Source organism: Furipterus horrens, unplaced genomic scaffold (assembly GCF_987537825.1).
Source record: "Furipterus horrens unplaced genomic scaffold, mFurHor1.1.pri manual_scaffold_11, whole genome shotgun sequence".
Lineage (NCBI taxonomy): Eukaryota > Metazoa > Chordata > Mammalia > Chiroptera > Furipteridae > Furipterus > Furipterus horrens.
Window position 1 is genome coordinate 74,734,459 of NW_028327181.1, and position 23,444 is coordinate 74,757,902.

The 23,444-nt window shown below is 49.8% G+C and overlaps 1 protein-coding gene across 1 annotated transcript in view; it reads right to left on the reverse strand.

Annotated features, from left to right (window-relative positions):
- Nucleotides 1–505: 505 nt before the first annotated feature.
- The window catches only part of ABCC3 (ATP binding cassette subfamily C member 3), a 39,347-nt gene continuing 16,408 nt past the window's right edge, over nt 506–23,444 (reverse strand). Inside the window, exons 11-31 of the mRNA XM_090290500.1 lie at nt 23,150–23,242; nt 21,799–22,002; nt 21,541–21,687; nt 21,036–21,123; nt 20,597–20,663; nt 20,245–20,371; nt 19,993–20,169; nt 15,082–15,249; nt 14,555–14,747; nt 13,447–13,564; nt 13,123–13,270; nt 12,815–13,022; nt 12,286–12,596; nt 11,108–11,307; nt 10,846–10,972; nt 9,552–9,653; nt 6,686–6,832; nt 6,352–6,510; nt 5,599–5,765; nt 2,953–3,147; nt 506–964 (exon numbers count right to left, since the gene is read on the reverse strand). Of these exons, the coding sequence (XP_090146626.1) occupies nt 856–964; nt 2,953–3,147; nt 5,599–5,765; nt 6,352–6,510; nt 6,686–6,832; nt 9,552–9,653; nt 10,846–10,972; nt 11,108–11,307; nt 12,286–12,596; nt 12,815–13,022; nt 13,123–13,270; nt 13,447–13,564; nt 14,555–14,747; nt 15,082–15,249; nt 19,993–20,169; nt 20,245–20,371; nt 20,597–20,663; nt 21,036–21,123; nt 21,541–21,687; nt 21,799–22,002; nt 23,150–23,242 (3,255 nt within the window). The 3' untranslated portion in view covers nt 506–855. The remainder of the gene's footprint in view (nt 965–2,952; nt 3,148–5,598; nt 5,766–6,351; nt 6,511–6,685; nt 6,833–9,551; nt 9,654–10,845; nt 10,973–11,107; nt 11,308–12,285; nt 12,597–12,814; nt 13,023–13,122; nt 13,271–13,446; nt 13,565–14,554; nt 14,748–15,081; nt 15,250–19,992; nt 20,170–20,244; nt 20,372–20,596; nt 20,664–21,035; nt 21,124–21,540; nt 21,688–21,798; nt 22,003–23,149; nt 23,243–23,444) is intronic.

The following is a 23,444-nucleotide window of genomic DNA, read 5'->3' on the forward strand; positions in this document are numbered from 1 at the left end:
CCCTAGAGAAGCAGGCTTAGAGGTCTGAGGGATGACATAAGTGTGGAGGTGTTCACAGCAGCTTTCCCGAGAGGCCTCAGGTCAGATTTCAGGGCCTTTATTTCTCACCCTTTTATAGTATCTGCATAGCAGAGCAGGAACTTCTGGCAATAACCCTCTGAATTTTGGCTGTGAAGACAATATTTCTAGCCCAAAGCTCTTAGGTCTGAAGTCTTCAGAAATTCCAGCCATGTAGATGTGTATTAAAGTTCATTTCCACTTCTCTCCCTTCCTCCATGCCTCCTCCAAAGGTCCTGACCCCAACACTTGTGACCAGGCAGAGAATGCCTGCATTGAGGTATATCTGATTAACCACCTTCATTTCACCAGTACTCCATTTTTAATGGATTCAGGCCAGTACTCCAGAGTACAAGACTCAGCTCCTAGGGACGGCCTGACCTGGCAATCTGTTCCGGAAGGAAAAACTTAATTTAAAACAAAACAAAACAAACAAACAAAAAAACCCTTCAGAATAGAAAATATGAAAAATCATACAGGATAGGGAGGTCATTCCAAGAAATGACTGCAAGCAGTACAGTGGGAAAATAATATGAGACTGGGAATCAGGAGACCCAGGGATTAGCCTGGGCTCTGCCTCAAACCATCTGTGACGTTGGGCAGGTCACGCACCCCTTGGGCCTCACTTCCACATCTAAAGCATTTAGCATGGTTATCCTGTGAAGTGCTTTGCAGGGGCAAAGACCTAGCAAATGCCCCTGGCAATTGCTATCAAGTTCATTCTGCAGTCATATTTGGTGTCCTTTCCCTTTCTGAAGAAAACCAGGAGTGGCCAGGAGGAAATCTTCAGAATATATTTCAGGCAAGTCCGGCATCTCTTGCCATCCTGTAGAAGATTCCTCTGGCCGCAATAAGGTTGATTGGAGAATCAAATTCAGCTACTGTCCCTTTGTCCAGGACCAGGACCCTAGCCAAGGAAACGAAGTGGTCATGTCTCTGTCAGCCCAGACCGGGCCTCATAGCCCAACCCTGCCCTTCTGGGTACTTCTCAGGCCCTGCAGTGACATGCCAACCCTCCCACTTCAGTCCACCCACCCAGCCCAGCCGTGATGCCACATGTGCACACTTGCAAGGCTGGTTATTTTAGCTGTGCTCCATTTGCTCTCCTGGCAGATGAGCCAGTTTCTGGGATCAAACGCAAGGTTCCTATTCATCTCTGCTAGTCAGGGATCCGAAAACCTTCCCTAATGAGCCTTTCCCCTCGCCAGGGTCACAGTACTGTGCATGGGGAGCCACGGGCCTGTGCGCTGGGCCCTGTGTGCTTCCGTCTGCTTTGTGCCAACTCACAAAGGCACTCGGTGGGAAACCAGGCTGCAGTGAGCCCTGACACTGGAATCTGGGGCTTTGGCTGCAAATCTGGCTGCTGCTGCTGGGTAGATCTCGCCCCACCCACACACATACAGTAGGCCTGGGATTACATTATCCTACCAACTAATCACAGGGTGCACCTGATACAGGGCCAAGAGGTTGGCTCCCAGGGTGAGGCAGGAGTGGAACAGGCTCTCCCAAGACTGGGGAGGTGCCCCTGGATGGGAGGGTGTAGACCACATGCTATTTCCTCAGCTACAAAACCTGTGTGCCTGCAAACATATCCTGGGAAAGGAGTGTATCTGTGGACATCACCGCCTGGCCACTTCCCATATTGGAGCCCAGGAGACTGCCCCCTCCCTTCAGGGGCTTTCCATTGCATTTAGGGTATGGGATGTTTTACCATGGTCCTAGAAGTGCAGCATAATGGGGCCTGTCCCTCTCTCCCCCTCACCATGGTTCTACTGCCCTCTTCGCCTTTGCGCTCCAGGCTCATGTGCCTTCCTACCGCAGGGCCTTTGCATGTGTCATGTCCTTTGCCTGACATTTTCAGCTCTCTCCCTCCTCTATCTCCTCCTCCACTTCCCAACTCCTACTCATCCTTTAGTGCCTGGCTGGACTTTCCTTTCTTGGGAGAGAAAATGTCCTGGCTGCCCTGGGTAAATTGGCTTTCTCGCTCCCACCCTCTTTCCATTAACTCCTCCTGCTTCCTACAGGCTTTAATTACATGTTCAGTTGCATGATAATTTGATTAATTTCTGTTAGCCCCACTAGAATAAATAACTCCCCACACCTTCGTCCCGTAGGGTAGGTTTGAGCCCTCTCCCCTCAGGGCTGCTCGTGAAAACCATTTTCAGTTAGGCCTGCAAACAGATCCTCTCCGCCCAGCCCTGTCCCTTATCCAGACCCAGGGCCAAACACTTCCTCCCCATTCTCCCTTCTCTTTTCCCAGTGGGGTCCTGATGGGAATGGGGAGTGGGGTGGGGAAGGGATGGAACTAACAGATCAAAGCTTAGGGCATTCTCGGCTTGGTGCCCAAGCCCCTGGGGGCTGTGGCCAGTCAATGTACCCTCACCATCCTCCTTCAGCATAGCTTTGTGGCCAGGTCCTGCCTTCTCCTTCTCACTCTGAGCTCCCGAGTCACCAAGGGGGCCAGCCTGCTGGGCCAGTGCTAGCTCACCTCTATGAGGCTTCTGAGTCATCCAGCCTCTCCCCTTGTTCTCCAGCACCACCCTTTGGCCTTGGGCACAGTGAGGGAAAAGGTCAGTCTTTCCTTTCGGCTAAGTGAGCTGTCTCTCCAAAGAAGCCATAAGATTCTGAGGGCAAGGCCCCTTCCCTAATCCTCTGAGGAAATGGTACTAGAGAGAACTACAGTGAGGATCTGGGGAGGAAGCTGACATTTCCCAGGGTCTCATTTCATTGATTGAGTTTACTGTAACCCTGAGAGACAGAGGTTCAGGAAGCTTCATTGAATTCCCCAAGGTCACACATTTCTCCCAGGTCCAGATAACCTTAATCTGCCTGCCTCTTCCCAATGGCCCAGGTGACCCCACCGGGGCCCTCCCTGCTTGGGTTCTGGTGCCCCACCTGGTGTAGTCCATGATGGTGTTGAGCCGATGTGCGATGGTCAGCACAGTGCAGGCCTCAAACTGCGTGCGGATGGTAGCCTGGATGAGGTCGTCGGTCTCCAGGTCAATGGCGGCCGTGGCCTCATCTAAAACCAGGATGCGGCTCTTGCGGAGGAGGGCTCGGGCCAGGCACACGAGCTGCCGCTGACCCACACTGAGAATGGGAAAGGCGGATGTCTCCAACTGGGCGCCCCTGGGCCTCACTCTCGCAACTGTTTCTGTCTCCACTCGGTCCCAGTGACCCAGGACCGGCTTTTGTCTAAGCTCTTTCATTTCTGCCTCAGCTCTGTCCTCCTGGAACAGGAGTCGGAGTCGAGGTCTGGACACCACAGGATGAATGAGGGGCCTTGAGGGTAGAGCCAGTGCTCAACACTAAAATCTCGTCCGTCTCTGTCACTGGCCTCCTCTTTCTCTGCATTCTTGCCCCTCCTCACTCCTCAGCTAGTGCTATGATGCTTCTCTGCTTCACGCTGTCAGTCATTTACACCTTAGTAAAAACACACTTAAACAGCTCTTCCCGAATATTTGCACACATTATGCCGTCTTGCTGAGCCTAATATCACACAATTCAGATAGTCATCTCCCGCCCCCATGGGAAATACAGGCCAGAGCTGTGGGAACAAGGAAGGGCCAGGGCCAGGAAGGACTTGGGGGACTCCCCGTGTCTAATCATGGGGAGGTGGAGGAGGGACAGGATGCACACCTTCAACCTCTTACCTTGGAAACCAAAGCTAGTGAACAAAGCAAGGCTGTGTTCCCAACCACAGAGGCTGCAGCACCCCCACACCCAAGGACAAATACCTCAGCCCTTCCCAAAGGGGTGAGTCACCGCAGCTGGAGTGAAGGCCAGGCTGTCTCCCCGGCCCATTCCTGCAACTAATGAAGGTTTTGGCAGCAGGACGAGCCGCCAGATAGAATTCAGGGCTGATTTATGGTGGGACTGGCACAGGATACAGGTTATACTTAAAGAGGCTACGAGCTCAGTGAGGGAGGAGGGGAGCCCATTTCTGTCTTAGAGACTGGTGTGCATGGGGATGGAGGGGATATTCTGGGGGTGGTACTGATGGCAACAGGAGGATGGACCCCAAAACAACTCTGGGGCGCAGGATCTGGAAGCTTAGGCTTGTCTGCCAGCTACCCTCAACACAGCTGTATAAGTAGAATCCCATTAAAATGCACATTCAGTCTTACAAGGCTGCCTGAGGAGGAAGCAGGGACATCCCACTGGAGCCTACAGTGCAGCAAAAAAAGATTTGGGCAAAACACCCCACTTCCCTGAGTTTCTGCCCCTCCCCTGGCTAGCTGAGCAGCTTTGGGCAAATACTTTTATACTTTGGAGCCTCATTTCTGGCCCACAGGACTGCAATAAAGATTAAACGAGATAGTGGAGGCAGAAGTGTTTTGAACATTACTAAGTACTGAGCAAATGTAAAGGTTTTTGTTTTTGTTTTTGAGGTCTGGAGAGAGTCCTTGGGTATGGACCACATAGAATAATATGAATAAATAACAGCTAAATTTCTCAGGTGTATACATTGGCTTAGAAGGTGTATACCTTCTATTAATCTTGATGACCCTAAGACTGCTCTGTCCAAATGGCAGTCACTAGTCACACTGAACACTTGAAATGTATCATCTGAACTGGGATGTGCTGTAAACTTAGTAAGAAAAAATGTAAAATACCCTGATAACTTTATGTCAATTACATGTTGAAAAGATAATATTTTTAATATATTGGGCTAAATAAAATACACTATTAAAATTTATTTCACCTGTTTCTTTTTCCGTTTTTTTTTGTTTTGTTTTGTTTTTTTTGTTTTTTTTTTTAATGTGGCTATTAGAAAAATACATAATTACACAGACATGGCTCACATCAAATTTTTACTGGGCAGCATGGTACAAAGAGGTATAGGACTATTATTATTCCCATCTTAGAGTGAAAGAAAGGAGACACAGAGAGGTTAAGCAACTTGCCCAAAATCACACAGCTAACACAGGTGTGGGATTCTGAAGTCTTAACACTTAGTAAGAAGGGACTTCTGGCTCTCCTTGATGCATAGCCTGGAGGCTGAGGATATAAAATCCATGGCTATAAGAAAGCAAAGAAGGGCCTGGAGTGCTCACTTTGCCCATTCCTAAACTACAGATGAGATTTCATCCATCTTGGAAAATGTCTATGATTTGCCTAAAGCACTGTAGGTTTTCCTTCACCTGCTCCACAGGTTCAGTCCATACACCCCTCCCCAGGCCAGTGTGGCATTGAAAACCTTCAGGACAAGACTGAGTAGGGCTTTGGAATCTCCCAGACCTGCTTCGAATTCCAGGCACATCTTCTCCCAGCTATGTGACTTTGGGCCTGCCTCAGTTTCCATGTCTTCCCAGTGGGACCATGGACCACCTCTGGGGCTTGTGGGAGGAATCAGTGAGATGGTGCACCATGCTTGACACACAGAATATGTTCAAGACAGACAATGCCCCCTAAGTGCACCCAGGCTGAGATTGGAGTGGGGAGGGCAGGAGGGGGCTGGCCTGGACTCTAGGTCATTTGATGCCAGCCCCCCTAGCTGGGCAGGGTATTGTTTCTGACCCGCCCACTCCCAGCTCTTACCTGAGGTTCTCCCCTCCCTCAGAGCACTGGAAATCCAGGCCTGCTGGCTGGGAGCTCACAAATGTGTGCAGGTGGGATAGCTCCAAGGTCCGCCATATGTCTTCCTCAGAGTAATTGTCAAAGGGGTCTAGGTTCATACGCAGGGTCCCTGAGAACAGGATGGGGTCCTGGAAACACAACAAGGCCTTAGACGGAGGCAGCTTTGTCCCCATAAGGAGCCATGGGCCCCAGAGCCAGGGAAAAATAAAGGGATTTGAGGTGGCAGCATTCCTACTCTGTCCCCAGCCTTCCAGGAGGGAGGCAATGGCCAAGGAGACAGAAAATGCCTGTGGGGAAATGATAAACCTCAGCTTGGCCAATGACAATGTCCTCCGCTTAAAGCAGAGACCCAGGCGCTAATCTGACTCCAAAGTGTCCAGTCAGCAGAAAAAAAATACGCTAGAGGAGCCAGAAAAAGCGAAATGTAATTCAGAGCTGAGAAACAAGGAAGCTGGGACAGAATGTCTCAGGAATGGGGTACTTTGGGGGTCTTATGGTCCTGGTTCCATTTGCTGGCCCAGGATGTAGCAGGGCAGGGTCTGATTGGGTCAGGGTCCATATGACCCTTCCAGATCCATAACAGGTGGCCAATCTGTGGCTCTGCTCCTGCGGTCTGGCTCTCTAGCCAGTCTTGGACCTCAAGCTTCAGAACAAGGGTAGGATCTGCGCCCCAGGGTCACTGGCCAGTGTGGCCAGTCCATGTCATCGTCATACCTGGGGGATGATGGTCAGCTGGGAGCGCAGGTCGTGGAGTCCAATGTCTGCTATGTTGAGGCCATCGATGCGGATTTCACCCTCTGCGGCCTCCAGGATGCGGAACAGGCAGAGGGTCATGGATGACTTCCCAGCCCCAGTGCGGCCCACGATTCCCACCTGGAGGGTGTGGGGAGGGGCAATCAGGGGTAGGCATAGGGGTCAGTGGGGACATTTCCAGGACTCTTCTAGAGAGGCCAAGTAAACAACTGGGATGGAGCATCTGCTCTCCCAAAAACTCACTTCCCGTGATGGGTATAGCCATGTCCCAGGCACAAGCCCACCCCACACGCACCTTCTCACCACCGCGCACATGCAGACTCAGGTCCTTCAGCACCAGATCCAGGCCTGGCCGGTAGCGCACAGAATAATTCCTGAACTCCACCTCGCCCTGGGTGGGCCAGCCCGCAGGAGGGCGGCTGCCCTCTATCACCCAGGGAGCCTGGCGTCGGGGGGAAGATGGGTTCTGTATCAGGGCAGCATCTCTTCCCTGGCCTGGGTCCCTCCCACTTTTCAGTCTCCCTGTCTCCTAAGGCTCCCTCCACCCTCACCTGCCATGGTCCCTGGAAGAGTCACTGGTGCCTCTGTGGCCCACTTTGTCATTCAATGAATCCCTTACTCCTCTGCCTTTATTCTACACAATATTACTCCAAAACCTCCCATCCTGCCCTCTCTTATTCTCTCCTTGTTTTCCACTCTTCATAGCTGCCCCTCCTTCCCTGCCCTAGCTCCCCATTTCACCATTCATTGTTATTGATTGTGTACTCCAATACAGGCACTCGAGTCACAATGGTGAACAAGACAAAGTCTTTGGTTCCCTGAGGATTAAATTCTGATATAGGTGGTGTGTAATCAATAAATAAGCAAATATGCGTAAATGTAAGGAGGTGATGAGTGCTAAGAATTGCTTGGTGTTGCTATTCTGTACAGGATGGTCAAAGAAGGCTTCCTGGAGGAGGTGATATTTAAATAAAGACCTGAAGGATGTGAGGGAACAAGCCAAGTGGATATCTGGGGGCAGGGCATGTCAGGCAGAGGGAACACAAGTGCAGATGCCTCCAGGTGTGTTCCGGAGCACAGTGACAAAGATGAGAGGGAAGAGATAGATATTGAGTGGCCCCATCATATAGGGCTTTGAAGGCCATTTGAAGGACTAAAGTCTTTTACCCTAAGATGCAAAGCCTTTAGAAGGCCATGCACAAAAGAATGACATGATTTGATGTGTTTTTAAAAGCCCCCTTTGGCTACTACTAGGTGAAGGGAGAGGGGAGAGAGGAAACAGAATGACTAATTAGAAGGGTGTTAAAATAAATTGGAAGGACCTGAACACACACTTCTCCCAACAAGACATACAAATGGCCAACAGATATATGGAAAGATGCTCAACTTCACGACCTATTAGGGAAATGCAACTCAAAACTACAATGAGATACCACCTCACACCTGTTAGAATGACTATGATCAAGAAGACAAGTGATAGCAAGTGTGGGAGAGGTTGTGGGGACACAGGAACCCTCATTCCCTGCTGGTGGGAATGTAAACTGGTACAGCCCCTATGGAAAACAGTGTGCAGGTGCCTCAAAAAATTAAGAATAGAGTTACCATATGACCTAGCACTCTCTCTTCTGGGTATCTACCGCCCCCCCAAATTGAAAACATTTATTTGCAAAGATATATGCACTGCCATGTTCATTGGAGTATTGTTCACAGTGGCCAAGACATGGAAACAACCAGTGTCCTTCCACAGGTGACTGACTAAGAAGATGTGGTGCATATATACAGTGGAATATTACCCATCCCTAAGAAAGGGTGAAATACCCCCACTTGTGACAATGTGAACAGACCTTGAGTTCAATGATGATGAGGAGAGCGTGTGTAAACTATTTTTTAAAACCAGCTTCAAGACAAAGAAGAGCAGAGAAATGGGGCAGTAGGGTGTAGGAGAACGGGAGGGTTGACTTGTATGTCTAGAATGAAAGATGTGGTAGCATATTTTTGCATGTGGATGGGAATCATCCAACAGAGGGAGTGAGACAAATGATGCAGGAGGTGGCGGGTGCCGTGAGGAAGAAGTCCTTGAGTGGCCATGTGAAAAAGGGGGGGAGCTTTGCGATGAGGAGGGCCATTTGCTATTAAAAGAGAAAGGAAGAAGAATGTGAAAGGACAGATGGCAAGTTTGAAAGAAGGTTGAGGGAGTTCACATCTTACAACCTGTTCTCTCATTGACATGTCAGGTAAGGTGGATGGCGGGGCACAGGGAAGAAGGAAATGTGCGGGTTTGAGGAAAGAAGATTCAAAACAAATCTTTCTGAAAGTGGAACATATGAAGATGCAAAGTAGGAACTCCCAGCAGTGGTGTGTGGTTATAAGCTTGAAGTGAAATCAGTGATTTTGTCCAGCAGTGTTTTAACTGCTGAGGGCCAGCATGCGGAAGGCGGACTGGGGGAGGGTTTGTACGGGAGCACAACTGAGACGGAGAGAAGGGCAAGGGGCTTGAGAGCACTGGTGTTGGTGGAGCACAGAATCCAGGCTGGATGAGCTGATGGACAGAGGGACAAAAGTGGGTGACAGGACTGGGAGACCTAATGAGGACAAAGAACTGTGATAATGGAGGGCTTGGGATTAATGAGCTGGGAGGAGTGGGAAGGGTGGTCTAAGATAGGGATGTTCGATAGAGATCTCAGGATGGTGCAGCTTCTGGGCATGAAGAGGTCTGGGGTGTGGCCATGCGAGGATGTGAACAGAGAAATCTCCTAGTAGAGGACAACTCCCTGTCCCCAATAAAGGGCAGGCTGCCCCACCACTGCTCCTTTGACCAGGCTGACGTCTTTGGCTGGATGCTCACATTCAGCTGATCAGCCCGGCTGAATGGTCCTATTTCTGCGCATCACCCAGAGCCCTGGTCTGCCACGCCAGCACCCTCCTGTGCCTCTCCCACTACATCAGAATCTGCTCAAGGGCAGACCATGTCTTGCTCAGCTGGGGACCCTCTACACCTCCTACTATAGACCTCTGGTTGATGTTCAATAGGATTGAATGGATGAATGAATAAATGAAGAGCCACCTGAGTATCTGGCTTTGGGCCGTAGGGAAGGTGGGCTACTGAGCACCCTTCCCCAGATATTCCAGACTCCCCAAGCCCAGTGCAGCCCAGCACCCACCTCGGTCTCTGTCTTGGAGTACTCCTTGACTCTCTCCACAGCCACAATGTTAGACTCCAAGTCTGATAACATCCGGATCATCCAGTTCAGAGAAAATGTCACCTGGCCAAAGGGACTGGTCATAAGTAGGGTACTCTCTCCTCTCCCCCAGTGGCTCCTTGATTATGCTCCCATTCCATCAATGACCCAGGTGGCCCTGGGTAAGCCAATAGGTGTGCCACCTAGGACTTTCATCACAACTGTACCTCAGGCAGGGGCAATGCAGACTTAACCAAGTACCACCTAGGCCAGAGTTTCCCCAACATTAATATGTATAACACTTCCCAGAGAACCTTTCTGACTTAGCAGGACTATGGTGGAACCTGAGAGTCTGCATTTCTGTCAAGCTCCCAGATGATGTTGACACAACTGGTCCCAAGGAGTCTTAATAGACATGCAGGGTCCTGAGCCTCCTCCTGGGCCTACTGTATCCAGTCCACATTTTAACAAGAGCTCCAGGTGATTCATATGCATATTAAAGTTTGAGCAGACTGATCTGGATTGTCCTGTTTTCCTTTTTTTAAAAAGGTTTTATTTAGTTATTTTTAGAGAGAGAGGAAGGAAGGCAGAAAGAGAGGGAGAGATAGAGAAATATTGATCAGTTGCCTCTTGCACACCTCCAACCAGGGATATGGCCTGCAACCCAGGCATGTGCCCTGGTTGGGAATCAAACCTGCAACCTTTCTGTTCACAGGGCTGTGCTCAATACACTGAGCCACACCAGCCAGGGCAGGATTACCCTTTGTTTACCAAAGCTTTGGAGACTTGAGCCACTGGAGGCATTGAAAATGTGATTTGCTTCACAAAATTCCAGTTGAGGTTACTGACCTGCCCAACCTCTAGCTCTGGTACTTTCTCTGCAGGCATGTGAAATGAGGTGTGTTCCAGCCCTATACTTCCCTGCCCCAGGAACTGTCAGGATGGACTGTCTAGATCTTGTGCACAGAAAGAACAGCTCTGTGTATGTCTTGGGAGCAAGCTCCAAGATAATTTTTCCAACACCCCAAGGTGAAGAATCTCCTTCCGGTCCTTACAGTGTTCTATTTTCCTTCCACCAAGACCTGCTCACCCAGCATTACAATCCCAGGTTGGTGGAAGTGTCTCCATGCTTGACTGTGAGCTCACAATCCTGGAGAGCAGAACCTGTGGCTGGTCCCCACACTGCGCAGAGTGAGGTGCTCAGGAGATACTTGTGACACCTGTGTGGCCTCAGCCCCAGTGGTGGCCCTGCCCTAGGGCCCGGACACCTGCATACCTGTAGGGCATAGGACACAGAAAGGCCTGCCATCCCTGGACTCAGGCTGCTTCTCCCAATCACGGCAAAGAGGGCAGCAAAGAGTACAACACAGTTCCCCACGAACTCCACTCGGACCCCCAGCCACCTGCAGTGGTCAGATAAAGAGAAATTGGGGCGAGTGCAGGAAGGATTGGCTAGGACCCAGAACACCAGGGTCTCTCCTGCAGAGACCCTAATGGGAGCTCCTGGAAGAGCAGGGGGTGGGGAAGAGGCTTCTGACCTGTTGGAGGAGAGGTTGGGGTAGGAGCTCCTCAGGTTGGTGTCCACCTTAGCATCACTGATGGCCTCAAAGTCCTGGCTGCGGCCATAGGCCCGGATGATGGTGGAGCCGGTTACTGTCTCCGAAAAGTGGGAGTAAATGGGTGAGCGGCTGACAGATTCCAGCCGCTTCAGTTGCCGTGATGTGGCCACATAGAAGCGCTGGTGGAGGATGGAAAAAGAGCTTGGGGTCAGGACTTATGATCCTGATGCGGTTCCTTGAACTCATTCTACCCTTTCCCTCTGCTCAGCTCTGCTCAGGAGATCCTTGTGGAGCCCATTCCGCCACAGAGCCTTTCCTGATTCCCTCCAGCTCTTGACTCCCTCACTCCCTAAGGGGGCTTGGACTATAGCACCGGCCTTGCCTGGCCTTCTAAGTCAGTGAACATGCCTATCTCCACTCAGAGGCTTTAGCAATGTGCTCACACAGTCAAATGCTTTTGCAAAATTTGCAAAAATAAGACAGTTTTGTGTTCTCTTGTTTAAAGAGCCTCTTCGTCCCGTGCCCCAATCCAACTGTTGAAGCTTCAGCCCCACAAAGACATGATCCTGCCTCCAGCTTCCATTCTCTACCTGGTGGACCCCAAGATGGCCAGAGTGGTACATGATGTGTGTCTGAGAGTCCCCTGTCCCAGCACTGGTGCAGCTCATGTCACAGTCTCCGTACACAGGGGCTTCTAGCCACTTTATGGTTACCTTCACCTACTGATTAATTCATGGCAGGACAGGCTTGCCAACACCAATGCCTTTAATAGTTAGCATATCTGAAAGTTATCAACTCATCTTTAAAACATACATATGCATATATGTTTAGAAATGTATTAAAATGAAGGAAAGGGTAATGTGTCTCAAACTGCTAACAATATTTTATTTAAAAATAGCCAGCAGGAAGGAGTTCTGGGGCCAGTCACAATTTCCAAGGATTCCATTTCATCCTAGCAACTACCCTATGATTCTCTCTATTTTACAGGTGAGAAAAAAGAGTTTCAAAGAAGGAAAGTAATGAACTACTGTCCCCAACCAAATCCAGCTGCAACCCTGGGGTCTGCCCGCCCTGCATCCCACCCTCGGTCAGCAGCGCACACCAAAGTCCCACTAACTGGCCCTTCTGACAGCCACACCCACCCACTCCCTGAGCACCTGCACGAAGATGTAGAAGACAGCCAGAGGCAGGATGACCACAGTGAAGAGCGGCGTGCTGATCATGATGACCACGAGGGTGGAGATGGAGGTGCAGAAGGAACTCAGCAGCATGAGGATGGTGGGGCCCAGAACCTCATCAATGACGTAGATGTCCTTGGAAAAGCGGTTGAGGATACGGCCCAAGGGTGTTGTGTCAAAGAAGGACTGTGGTGAGCGCATCTTGTTGTGCAGCAGCACCTGGTGAAGCAAGCGCGCAGCGCGAACGCAGCCCGCTGCCATCATGATGGATGACAGCACCACGAGGAGCCCTGTAGGAGGAGGCAGGGGGTGCTCACGCATCTGGACCAGGTGGTCAGCATGCAGGGGCCAGCTCAGAGGCAGGTGGGCCACTACTGTGCGTTATGGAGGCTTTGGAGCGGGGCAATGGCTGGGATGGTGGGGAGAAGGGCATGGTTTGGGGGACTCAGCAGCTCAGAGGTGAGAAAAGGGCCCCTGGAGCCCCTTCCGGGTATCTTTGCAGGCTCACCTTGCAGAATCCCCAAGGTGGCATAGACACCCAGCCTCTGGGAGGTGCTGTTCTGTCGGCCATCCACCATGGCCTCATTGGTCCAGGCACTGAGCCATATGCTCGCTCCAATGGCAGCTGCACTTTGCCCCGCATATAGCAGAAAGATGACCAGTGTGGTAGGGAGCCCCACAGCCTTGGCATAATCCCAGAACACGTTCAGCTTCACCTGAATGGACATAGTGGTCAGGGGCAGAGGGCTCCTGTGAGCCCCAGGACTGCTGGGGACCTGCCCACCCTCTCCAGCCCTCCTTTTCTACCCTACTCACCTTGCCCGTCCCCACCTTCTCCTCCTCAATCAGCGTCCCATTTGCCTTCACCTCTGCTGCCTGTACTACCTTTTCTGCTGGACCCAGGCGCTTCCGGGGCTCAGGCCGACCTTGGCCCTCCCCGTCCGAGGACATGGTACTCAGCTGTCTGTGGAGGCAGCGGGTCAGGCCCAAAGACAAGACAAGGCCCAAAAGACAAGGCCCCAGGGCCGCAGCAGAGGCCCCGGATGTGTCATGGAATGCCCACCTACCTGTACCCCACGGGTCAGGGCTTGGGAGCCCTGACACAGTCCCCCATGAGGCTGAGAGCTCTCAGGTGCTCACCTCATGAACTGCTTCCGGACCTCGTACATGACTGGTTCATTATCCATCAGGTCTGTGTGGCTGCTGAGCGTGTCTTCAATCAGCAGCACCTCCTCATCCTCTACACTGTCCAAGGCTGCTGCGGGGTGGGAGGCAGGAGACAGGGGTCAGCTAGCTTCCTATAAGCCCCTGTACCTACTCCAGTAAAGAAGCCTGAATGGACAAGCATAAGATAAGTAAGGCGAGAGCGGCTGAAAGGGCAGCAAGAACAATAATGACAAAAATAAGTAACCAATTTTGTGTTGGAAAAAGAAGAGGGTAGCAAGAAAGGCTTAGGTTAGAAAAGAAGGAAAACTTCCCATCAGGGACAATGGAGAAGGGGACTCAAATGTAAGGGTTAGGAGCTTGGGCTCTGAAGTCAGACTGGCTGAGCTTAAATCCTCCTCCCTCACAGCATGACTCTAGGCAGGCATGCAAAATGGGGATAATAATAGCACCTACTTCATCATGTCATCCTGAGAATTAAAGGAAGTGTGTCAAGTACTTAGCAAGGGACAAAGCACTGAGTAAATGCTCAAGACACCTCAGCTGTACATAGAGCAGTAGGTAGGAAAACCCAGGAAAAGGCTAGTGAGCCAGTCCAGAGTTTGGGGTTGGGGAGCTGGACTGGACAAGGGGCAGGGGGGCAGGGGTGTCTCATAAGCCCATGGACTTCAGTATGTTTGACAAGGACAAGGATTTTTCTGTTTGTTCACTGTTATCTCTGTGTTTAGAATAGTGCCTGGTCATAGTCATTGTTCAATAAATATTTGTCGATAAATAAATGACATTTGTAAGTACTTATGGATGTACCAGAGAATTTATCTATGAAACAACCTTGCTATATAAGCTGTGGCTGGGCCCTACGCTCTTTTGACAGTTAGGGAAAGGAGGGGGAGGGACCTGACTACATCCAGTTCCCTTTCCCTCTTGGTGATGTTTGACCATCACATAGAGGGTCCAAGATCCCCAGAACCTCCCCTATGCAACATTGGGCCTAGCCACAGATACTCAGAGACACGGCCTCCCCCTTCCCCACACGATAGGGGAGATGCTGGTAGGACACAGGAATACGGAGAGCCAAGCATACCGGTCCTGCTGTCCTCCTCCAGGTGTTCCTCGCCCTTATCAGGTGCATAGTTGTGGAGGAAATTGGCAAAGGAGCCGTTGCGCTGCAGGAGGGCTGGGTAGGTGCCCACCTCAGACACCTGTCCATCAGCTAGCACTATGATGAAGTCCACCTGCGGCAGGAAGCTGATGCTGTGCGTCACCAGCACCCGCGTCTGGGGAGAAGGCAGCGGGCTATCACTCCCACTGCCCTCAGCGCGCGTGCACGCGCACACACACACGCACACACACACACGCACAACAGGCACAGGATCACAGAGTGAGGAGGTACCAGGGAGCGTGGACAGGCACATTAGGGACTCACTCCATGCTCACCGCAGCAGTGCATTTGGGCTGTGACCTCCACATGGGTTTCCTAGCACCCATCCCACGCCCCTACTTCTCAGATTCCCACAACTCCAGGTCTCACCCAAATCCCTTGGCCTCCCACCAGTTCACTCCTAAGGCTCTAGATCTCATATTAGCCCCTTAGCCTCCTGGAGGCCTCACCTTACTTGCCAGCACACCCTCTGGTCCAATGACTTGGTCAAAGATATGCTTGGCCACGTGGGCATCCACAGCTGACAGTGGGTCATCCAGCAAAAAAATGTCGGCATCACTATAAACAGCTCGGGCCAGACTGACCCGCTGCCGCTGGCCTCCAGACAAGTTAATGCCCTGGATGGAGGAGAGAGGTGGGAAGTGGGTACTGGGTAGAAGGGAGTTGGACAGGCATGAAGGGGACAAAGGCCCTGTCCACTGTCATTCAGCTAGATAGATCTCTAAATTCACATTTCATACACCTGGGCCTGTCTCTGTGAAGCTGTAAGGCCATGGAGACAGGGTGGTGGCTGTCAGAGTCCTCCTGGGACATGTGAAGACATCCTGCTCCCTTTGTTTCAGCACCCTGCCCAGCTGGCTTCCCTGTCTGCCACCTTCATACTCTGGGAGGCTGGAAACCTCAAGGAGGTCCTGAATAGACCTTTGACTCTTCCATCACCCATATGGTTTAGAGATGACTTTCACAGCGATTATCCCATGTCACCCTCCCTTCCAGGGAAGTATCACGAACCTTGCTTTCTCAATCACGAAATTAAAGCCCAAGATATTGATGACTTTATCCAAGGTCCTGAACTATTAAGGTCAGAAGCAAGGACAGAAACCCAGCATCAACCCAGGAATTCAACCACCCTGAGATCATTCAGGTGCCAGAGGGAAGGTAAGATCTCTCCTTAAACCCATGATGGGGAAAGTGATGTAGACAGCAGCAGGGCTGGGCCCAGAGGGCAGACCCCAGAGGTATAGCCTGCTTTCCTATCATCAGCTTTCCTCATTCCTTCTGGAACAGAGCCCAGCTCTTTGGGGTACCCTGAGAAACTGACCCCTGGGCAGAGGCAGATTTAAAGGCAGGCGCACCGGGCGCACACTCTGGGCCCTGACTTCTGAAGGGCCCTGTAAAACCCCAACTTTATACTTTTTTCTAATGACACCAAGTTTTGTTTCATTACTACATGGCATAAAATATGGTTAAAATGTATTTTTATTTTCCCTGTCTCTCTCTTTTTTTTAAGGGGCCCAATATTTTCTTCTGCGCCCAGGGCCTCTGCCGACCTTAATCCACCTCTGCCCCTGGGGACAGTAGATGTGGGATGAAGCTGCTGGGAAGCATCAGGTGTAGTGACTGCGGTATGTGAGCATGCCTTCATTCCACCAATCAATCTTCCTTGAGTGCCTACTATGTGCTGGCTTGTGTGTGTGCAAGGTCAGAGTGGGTTCAAGAGAGATGGGAAGGCGAGTCGTGCCATAGATGGGGAGGTCTTCTCTAGGTTCCTCTAACCTTGGACTCCTACTCTCCCCATTCCCCCTGCTCAGGCTCAGGCCCTCATCATTTCCCTGAACGACCATGAGAGCCTCCTCACTGGGTCCTGTGCCCTTGCCCTCTCCCCCGACACTGTAGCCAGAGCAGCTTTTTTTTTTTTTTTTTTTTTTTTAATACAGAGCAGCTTTTCAGCTGTCCCTGCTTAAAATCCTTCACTGACAAATAGAACATCAAGCTAAATAACAGTGGTACAGGATTATAACCCACTGGATCAAGTAAGAATCCATGAGCCCATGTTGATCTAAAGAAATTAATGAATAAGTAGAAAAGGAGAAGGAGGAGAAAGCTCTTTCTAAGAGTAAAATGCCAACTAATAACCACAGAATGGAGGTAGGAAATTATCATTTGGCAAACATCACAGTAAACACTGACTCAGGTGAGAGTCACTAGTGAAAGTTATAAAATAAAATGATCAACGAGAGATACCATCTCAGTCAAGTGGTCAAAGTTAACATTGTCAATAAGGCACAAATTGACATGATTTGCTTCCTAATAGGGTGCACCAAGAAGGACACACATTACTTCTTTGGTATCACCCCCCCCAAAAAAAAACATAATCTGAATCTAATTATGTTCAAATTGAGAGACCTTCTACAAAATACTTTTCAAAAGTGTCAAGGTCCTAAAAGACAAAGACTGAGGAATTATTCAGACTGATAGAGAACAAAGGGATATAACAAGTAAATGCAACTCATGATCCTAGATTAGATCCTCGCTCAGGAAAGAAAATAGCTAAAAAAAGACATCACTGAAACAAATGATGACATTTGAGTACAGACTGTGACTTAGATAGTAATATTGTATCAATGTAAAAGTTTTGATTTTGATAATTCATCTATGGTTATATAAGAGAATATCACTGCTTTGAGGGAATGTACACTGAAATCTTTAGTATTAAAAAAACAAAAGCGCTAAAACCCTTAGAAGAAAGCATAGAGGAAAAGGATGACACTGGATTTGGCAATAATTTTTTGGATATGACACCAAAAGCAGATGACAAAAATAAAAATAGATAAATTGGATCACATCAAAATTCAAAACGTCTGTGCATCAAAGGACACAACAGAGTGAAAAGGCAACCTACAGAATAGGAGAAAATATTTGCAACTCCATTTTTCTAATAAGGGGTTAAAGTCCTGAATAGTGAGTCCTCACCGTTAAATCATTGTGACTTAAGCTAAATGATGTATAATGAAACCGATAGATATAATTGATACAAATAAAAGTTCCCACAGCATGTCATCACGTTATAATGAAAGGACATTGAATGAAATGACGTTATTTAAGGACCTGCTGTATATATAAAGAAGTCCTACAACTCAACAACAAAAACAACAAACTTGATAAAATAAAATAAAAAAAAATGGGCAGAGGACTCAAACAGACATATCTCCAAAGAAGACATATACCAATGGACAACAAGCACATGAAAAGATGCTCAACCTCATTAATCATTAGGGAAATGCAGATCCATAACTCAATGAGATACCACCTCACACCCATTAAAATGACTACTATTCCAAAAACAAACACCGCCCTCCTCCCAAAAAACCCACAAGTGTTGACCAGGATGTGTAGAAGTTGAAATCCTTGTGCACTGTTGGTGGGAATGTAAAATGGTGCAGCCATTACAGAAAACAATATGGCAGTTCCTCAGAAAATTTTTTTAAAAAAGTATTACTATATTATCTAGCAATTCCACTTTGGGGTATATATCCAAAAGAATTGAAGGTAGGATCTTGCAGAGATATTTGCACACCCATCTTCACAGCAGTATTATTCACAATAGCTAAAAGGTGGAAGCAACCCAAGTGCCTGTTCACAAACGGATAAACAAAATATGGTATATATATACAATGGAACATTATTTAACCTTAACAAGGAAAGAAATTTTGACTCATGCTATAACATGAATGAACCTGAGGATATTACGCTAAGCGAAATAAGCCAGTCACCAAAAAAAGATGCTACAGTATATGATTCCATTTATATGATGTACCTGGAGGAGTCAAATGCACAGAGACGGGAGGTAGAGGGGTGGTTGCCAAGAGCTGGGGAAAGAGGCGGGTGGGGAGCTATTGTTCAATGAGTACACAGTTTTAGTTTTGCAAGATGAGAAGAGCTGTGGAAATGGATGGTTGTACAACAATGTGAATGTACTTAACACTACTGACCTGTACGCTTAAAAATGGTGACAATGGTAAGCTTTGTCATGTACATATTGCAACAATTAAATATATAAATAAACGAAAAACCAAAAACTCTCCCTGATATCTTATGGTTTTTAGGGTAAATGCCAAAACCTTAACCAAGGTCTTCAAGGCTCTGCCTTGCCCCAAACCCTCCTGCCCCTTCCTAACTAGTCGACCCACCTTCCTCGGTTCACACCTTCAAAGGCTTTGCATCACTCTTGGCAAAGCCACAGTCCGTCCAGTGGCCTGCAAGGCAGTATGGGAAATGGCTGTCTGGACACCTCACTGGCCTCATCTCTTCCCCTAACCCCTGCTCACTGCACTCCAGGCACACTGGTCTCCTTGCTGGTCCTTAAATGCCCCAGTCACACTTCTGTCTCAGGGGTTTTGCACTTAATGCTCTGCCTCGAAGGTCTGTCCCCCCAGCAGGGCCCCCATGTCCCCAGAAGCCACCCACTCCCTCCTTTTTTCAGGTTCCCAATTCCCAAGGCACCCTAACAGCACAGCCCCATATACAACCCTATACCCCTCCTCTGTTCCAGTCTTTCCCCCTTAGCAGTTATCTAATATCTTACATATTTTATTTACTTATCTTGCTTATAGTCTTTTCCTCCACTAGCCTGTAAGCTATATGAAGGCAGAGATTTTAAAGATTTTATTTATTATTTTTAGAGAGGGGGAAGGGAGGGAGAAAGAGAGGGAGAGAAACATCGATGTGAGAGAGAAACATCGATTGGTTGCCTCTCGTACACGCCCTGACTGGGGAACAAACCCACAACTCAGGCATGTGCACTGACCGGGAATCAAACCAGCAACCTTTCCCTCTGTGGACGATGTTCAACCAACTGAGCCAGGCCAGTCAGGGCATTTTTTATTTTTAAGATTTTATGTATTATTTTCAGAGAGAAGGGAAGGAAGGGAGAAAGAGGGAGAGGAAAAGGCAGAGATTTTAGACTCATGTAGTCACTTCTGTATAATATTGTCTGGAATATAGGTGTGTAATAAAATCTAAGGAATGAATGAGTAGACAAATGATGAGACTTCTTCCTCTGCAGTTAAGATTCAGCTCGGAAGTGATGCTTTCCCTTACGCAGACTTCCCCCTCACTGCCCTACCCTGTCCCTGCACAGGCCTTCAACCTGGCCTGCAGACATTCTACAGCCCCTCCCTGCTCACAAGCTGGCCCCTCCCTGCAATAGATCCACTTCCCCAGAGCTTAGCACGGAGCTGGCCATGATATTACATGTATATGTGAATGAATGAACGAATGAGTGAATATATGGACCCAGGCTGGTTGAGGTGTGCAGCTGTATATGATGACTCCTCAGAGGATGGGAGGGGACCATGTACCTTCTCTCCAATCTCTGTCTTGTCCCCGCCAGGCAGCACCTCCAGGTCAGCTAGTAGGGCACAGGCTTCCAGGGCCCGTTGGTAGCGCTTGGGGTCCAGGGCTTGGCCAAATAGCACATTTTCCTGAAGAGTGCAGTTCTGGATCCATGCCTGCTGGGGCACGTAGGCCACGGAGCCCTGGTCACAGGAGAACCCCATAGTTAACGTGGGGTTTGCCAAGCTTCCCTTCCCAGGAGTCCCTACCCTTCTTACCTTCACATACACCTTGCCTTCCAGCTTCTCCATCTCTCCCAGAAGGGCAGACACCAGAGAGGACTTTCCACAGCCCACAGGCCCTACCACGGCCACCAGTGCCCCTTTCGGCACCTGGATATCTAAGCTGGGAACCCAAGAGCCCAGTCAAAGACAAAGAACAGGATTTTGATTCCCAGCCTTCCACCTGGAGACCCAAGTCCTTCTCCCTCCCAGACACCACCCTGGCAATTGAGGCTCTCTTTGCTTTCCAGTCCAAAGACTTGGGGGTAAGGGTTGGGGGTAGATTTTGCTATTGATCTGAACTTTGGTCCCCTTTAGGCAGCTAAGAAGGCACAGGAGAAGCTGGTACCTGTGCAGAGTTGGGGGCAGGTCTTGGGCCCAAGTGAAGGTGCCGTTGTCTATGATGACTACATAGCCTGGAACCAGCAAGGTATACAGGGTTAGGGGGCTAGGAAGGGGGAGAGGAAACCTGGGGGAGGTTGGGAGGGAGAGGTATGGGAAGCCCTGGGGAAGGGGCCAAGGGAGAAGGCAGGGAAGCTTGGGGCCCAGGGGGAAGGGACAGGAAGTCCTGGGACAGGGGCAGGGGAGCCCTAGGGAATAAAGGAGAGTGGGGGAGGGATGAAGGAGAGGAGAACAGAGAGCCATAGCGGGCAAGAGCAGGCCTAGAGTTAAAGGTATGAAAGAGGAAGAAAAAAAAAGGGGTCACAAGAGAAAAGTTAAAAGTTAAAAGTAAGGATTTTTTGGAGCAAGGGTTGCTGCAGGAGCAGCCCAGGTAGAGGGGTCTGGACCTGGGGTGATGATCTTTTTTTCTACACACTGGGGGTCAAGTTCATCTTGGCTCAGGAAACGCTGGATCCGTTTCAGAGACACGCTGGTCTGCAAGGGGCGTGAGTCAGCCCTGGAAGCCATGCTTTCTCTATCCCCCTCCAGTCCCCCTTACCCTTGCTCAGCCCCTAACTTCTTGGGTGCAGCCAAGCCCCCTGAAGGCCCAGACACTGGTTTGGGCGCCCCCCCCCCCCCATGACTTAGTCTTTGCTGGCTCCCACTGCCAAAGACAGGGTCCAGGTTTGTAAAAGGAGGTTGTCTCCAGAACTCAGGTTTTCAGGGACCTCACCTGACCTCCTCTGACCCCAAATGATCCCTGAATGACTTCATTCAACTTTGAGCAATTCTTCTTAATGCCGGATAGCCCTCTCCTGATTACAGTAACTCTCCTTGATGATCTCCTGATCCTAGGTGACCCCAACCACCTGCCCTCACTCCAGCAGAATCCCCAGCCTCACGTGGGTTTACCTGAGTCAGGCCGCTGATTAATTGGGGGAACATGGTGAGGGGGTTCTTTAAGATATTGAACAGGGTCACAGACACAAAAGCCTTCTCGGCATCCAGCACGTTGTTCGGGTCCACGGACACGTACACTCCGAGGGAGATGAGGGTTACCTGGGCAGTGGTGGGGGTGGGTATCAGGGGGCAATGCGCTGGGCCCAGAGGCCTGGGCTGCCCAGGTGGGAGGTGGGAGGTGGGAGACCAGCCCTGGCAGGGGAGCCTCACCAGGAAGGGGGTGCAGATCCAGATGAAGATGGATATAGCATGGATGTAGGTAGCCTTGCGCAACAGCCGGAGCTCACTCTGCCGGATGCCCTCCACTTGCTGCAAGAAGCTGGGCTCCCAAGCATACAGCTTCAGCACCTTGATGCCACCCAGGATCTCACTCATCAGCTTGATGCGTGAGTCCTTGAACTTCATTTGCTCTACCTGCAGAAAGAATGGTAGTGGCACGCTCCACTCCCCTCCCCAGACTTCTGCCCACAGGGGCTCGTACCTTCCATCCACTGGCACAGGCATCCACTGCAGCCACAGCTGCTCATCCTCCTCCTCCTTCCTCCCCGCCAAGCCTGTGATGCACCTCAGCCTAGAAGGCCGAGCTCAGTCTCCCCTCTCCTCCTGACAAAATCCAGCTCCAACATCAGTACTGGTGCCATTTTCCTTGGATCTCTAAGGCATCACGTGCTTCCCTTTGTCCCCAGAGTGATCCTGTGCATGGATGCTTCCCCAATCACTAATCCATGGCGAAGCACGCCAAATATATTTATTCAGTCAACCCCTATTTATTTAGTGCCCACTATGTGCCAGGCCACATGCCAGACATGGAGCAGATAACAATGACCAACTCAGACAAGGCCCTGGTCATCATGAAGCTGACAGTCTCATGGGTAGGCAGTTAGAAAGCAAGTAATTACTTAAATAAATGCTTAATAAATCAGTGTGCATATTCTGAGGGAAACAATAGGATTCTGTGAGAGTCTGGGAAATCAGAGTTTATGTTGGGAGGTAGGACAAGGCAAGGAGTCGGGCAGGCAAACATGGGAAGAGCATACCAGGGAACAGTGTGTATGGTGGCCCAGAGGTATGCACAGCTCAGTGCTTTGGAGAAAAGAAAGAAGGCCATACTGGTTGAAATTTGGCCATATCTCAAGGGGTGAGGGCTTGCAAGGTGAGCAGCAGACTTTGTCATTCATTCTATGTGCAATGGAAAGCTACTAAAGACTTCAATAAATGTTTGCAAATAAAGGACTGGATGACTGCCTGTTCACACTCAGCACGATGTGGCAGGAGAAACTCTTATTAGACCAGAAGATGTAGGTTCAAGTCCCAGCTCTGCCTGATTCTGGACTGCCATAATCTCTGAGGGTTGGTTCCTCAGCTGCAAAATGAGAATGTTCCTAAAATGCTCTCAAGGTTGTTGTGAGGATAGAGTGAGCTAAGGTTTATAAAAGTGGCTTGTAGCCATCCACTGTCAGTAAAAAAAAATAATTGAGGGGCCCCAGGTTAGTGAATGCCCGTCCCCAGGCACCTGGCCAGGGGCTCCAGGCAGAGGCAGTGCACCTGTGATAGCACCCACCTGGAAAGCACGCATCTTCATGGCCACGGCTGCATTGAGTGGGATGAGCAAGACCATGAGAGCTACTCCAGCCAGAACGGAGGGACCCAGGTTCTGAGGAGGCACAGGTGGATAGATAAGACATATAACCAGTGTATATGTAGACAGGACCCAACAGACAGAGGCTTATTGATCTGAAACACGGAGATGGGCAGGAAGCAATAGATTACAGTCAGCCAGATAGGCAGCGAAAAGTCAACATATAGAGAAAGCCAAAATGATCAAAACATCTGCAGAGGCAGTCAGCCATCAGATA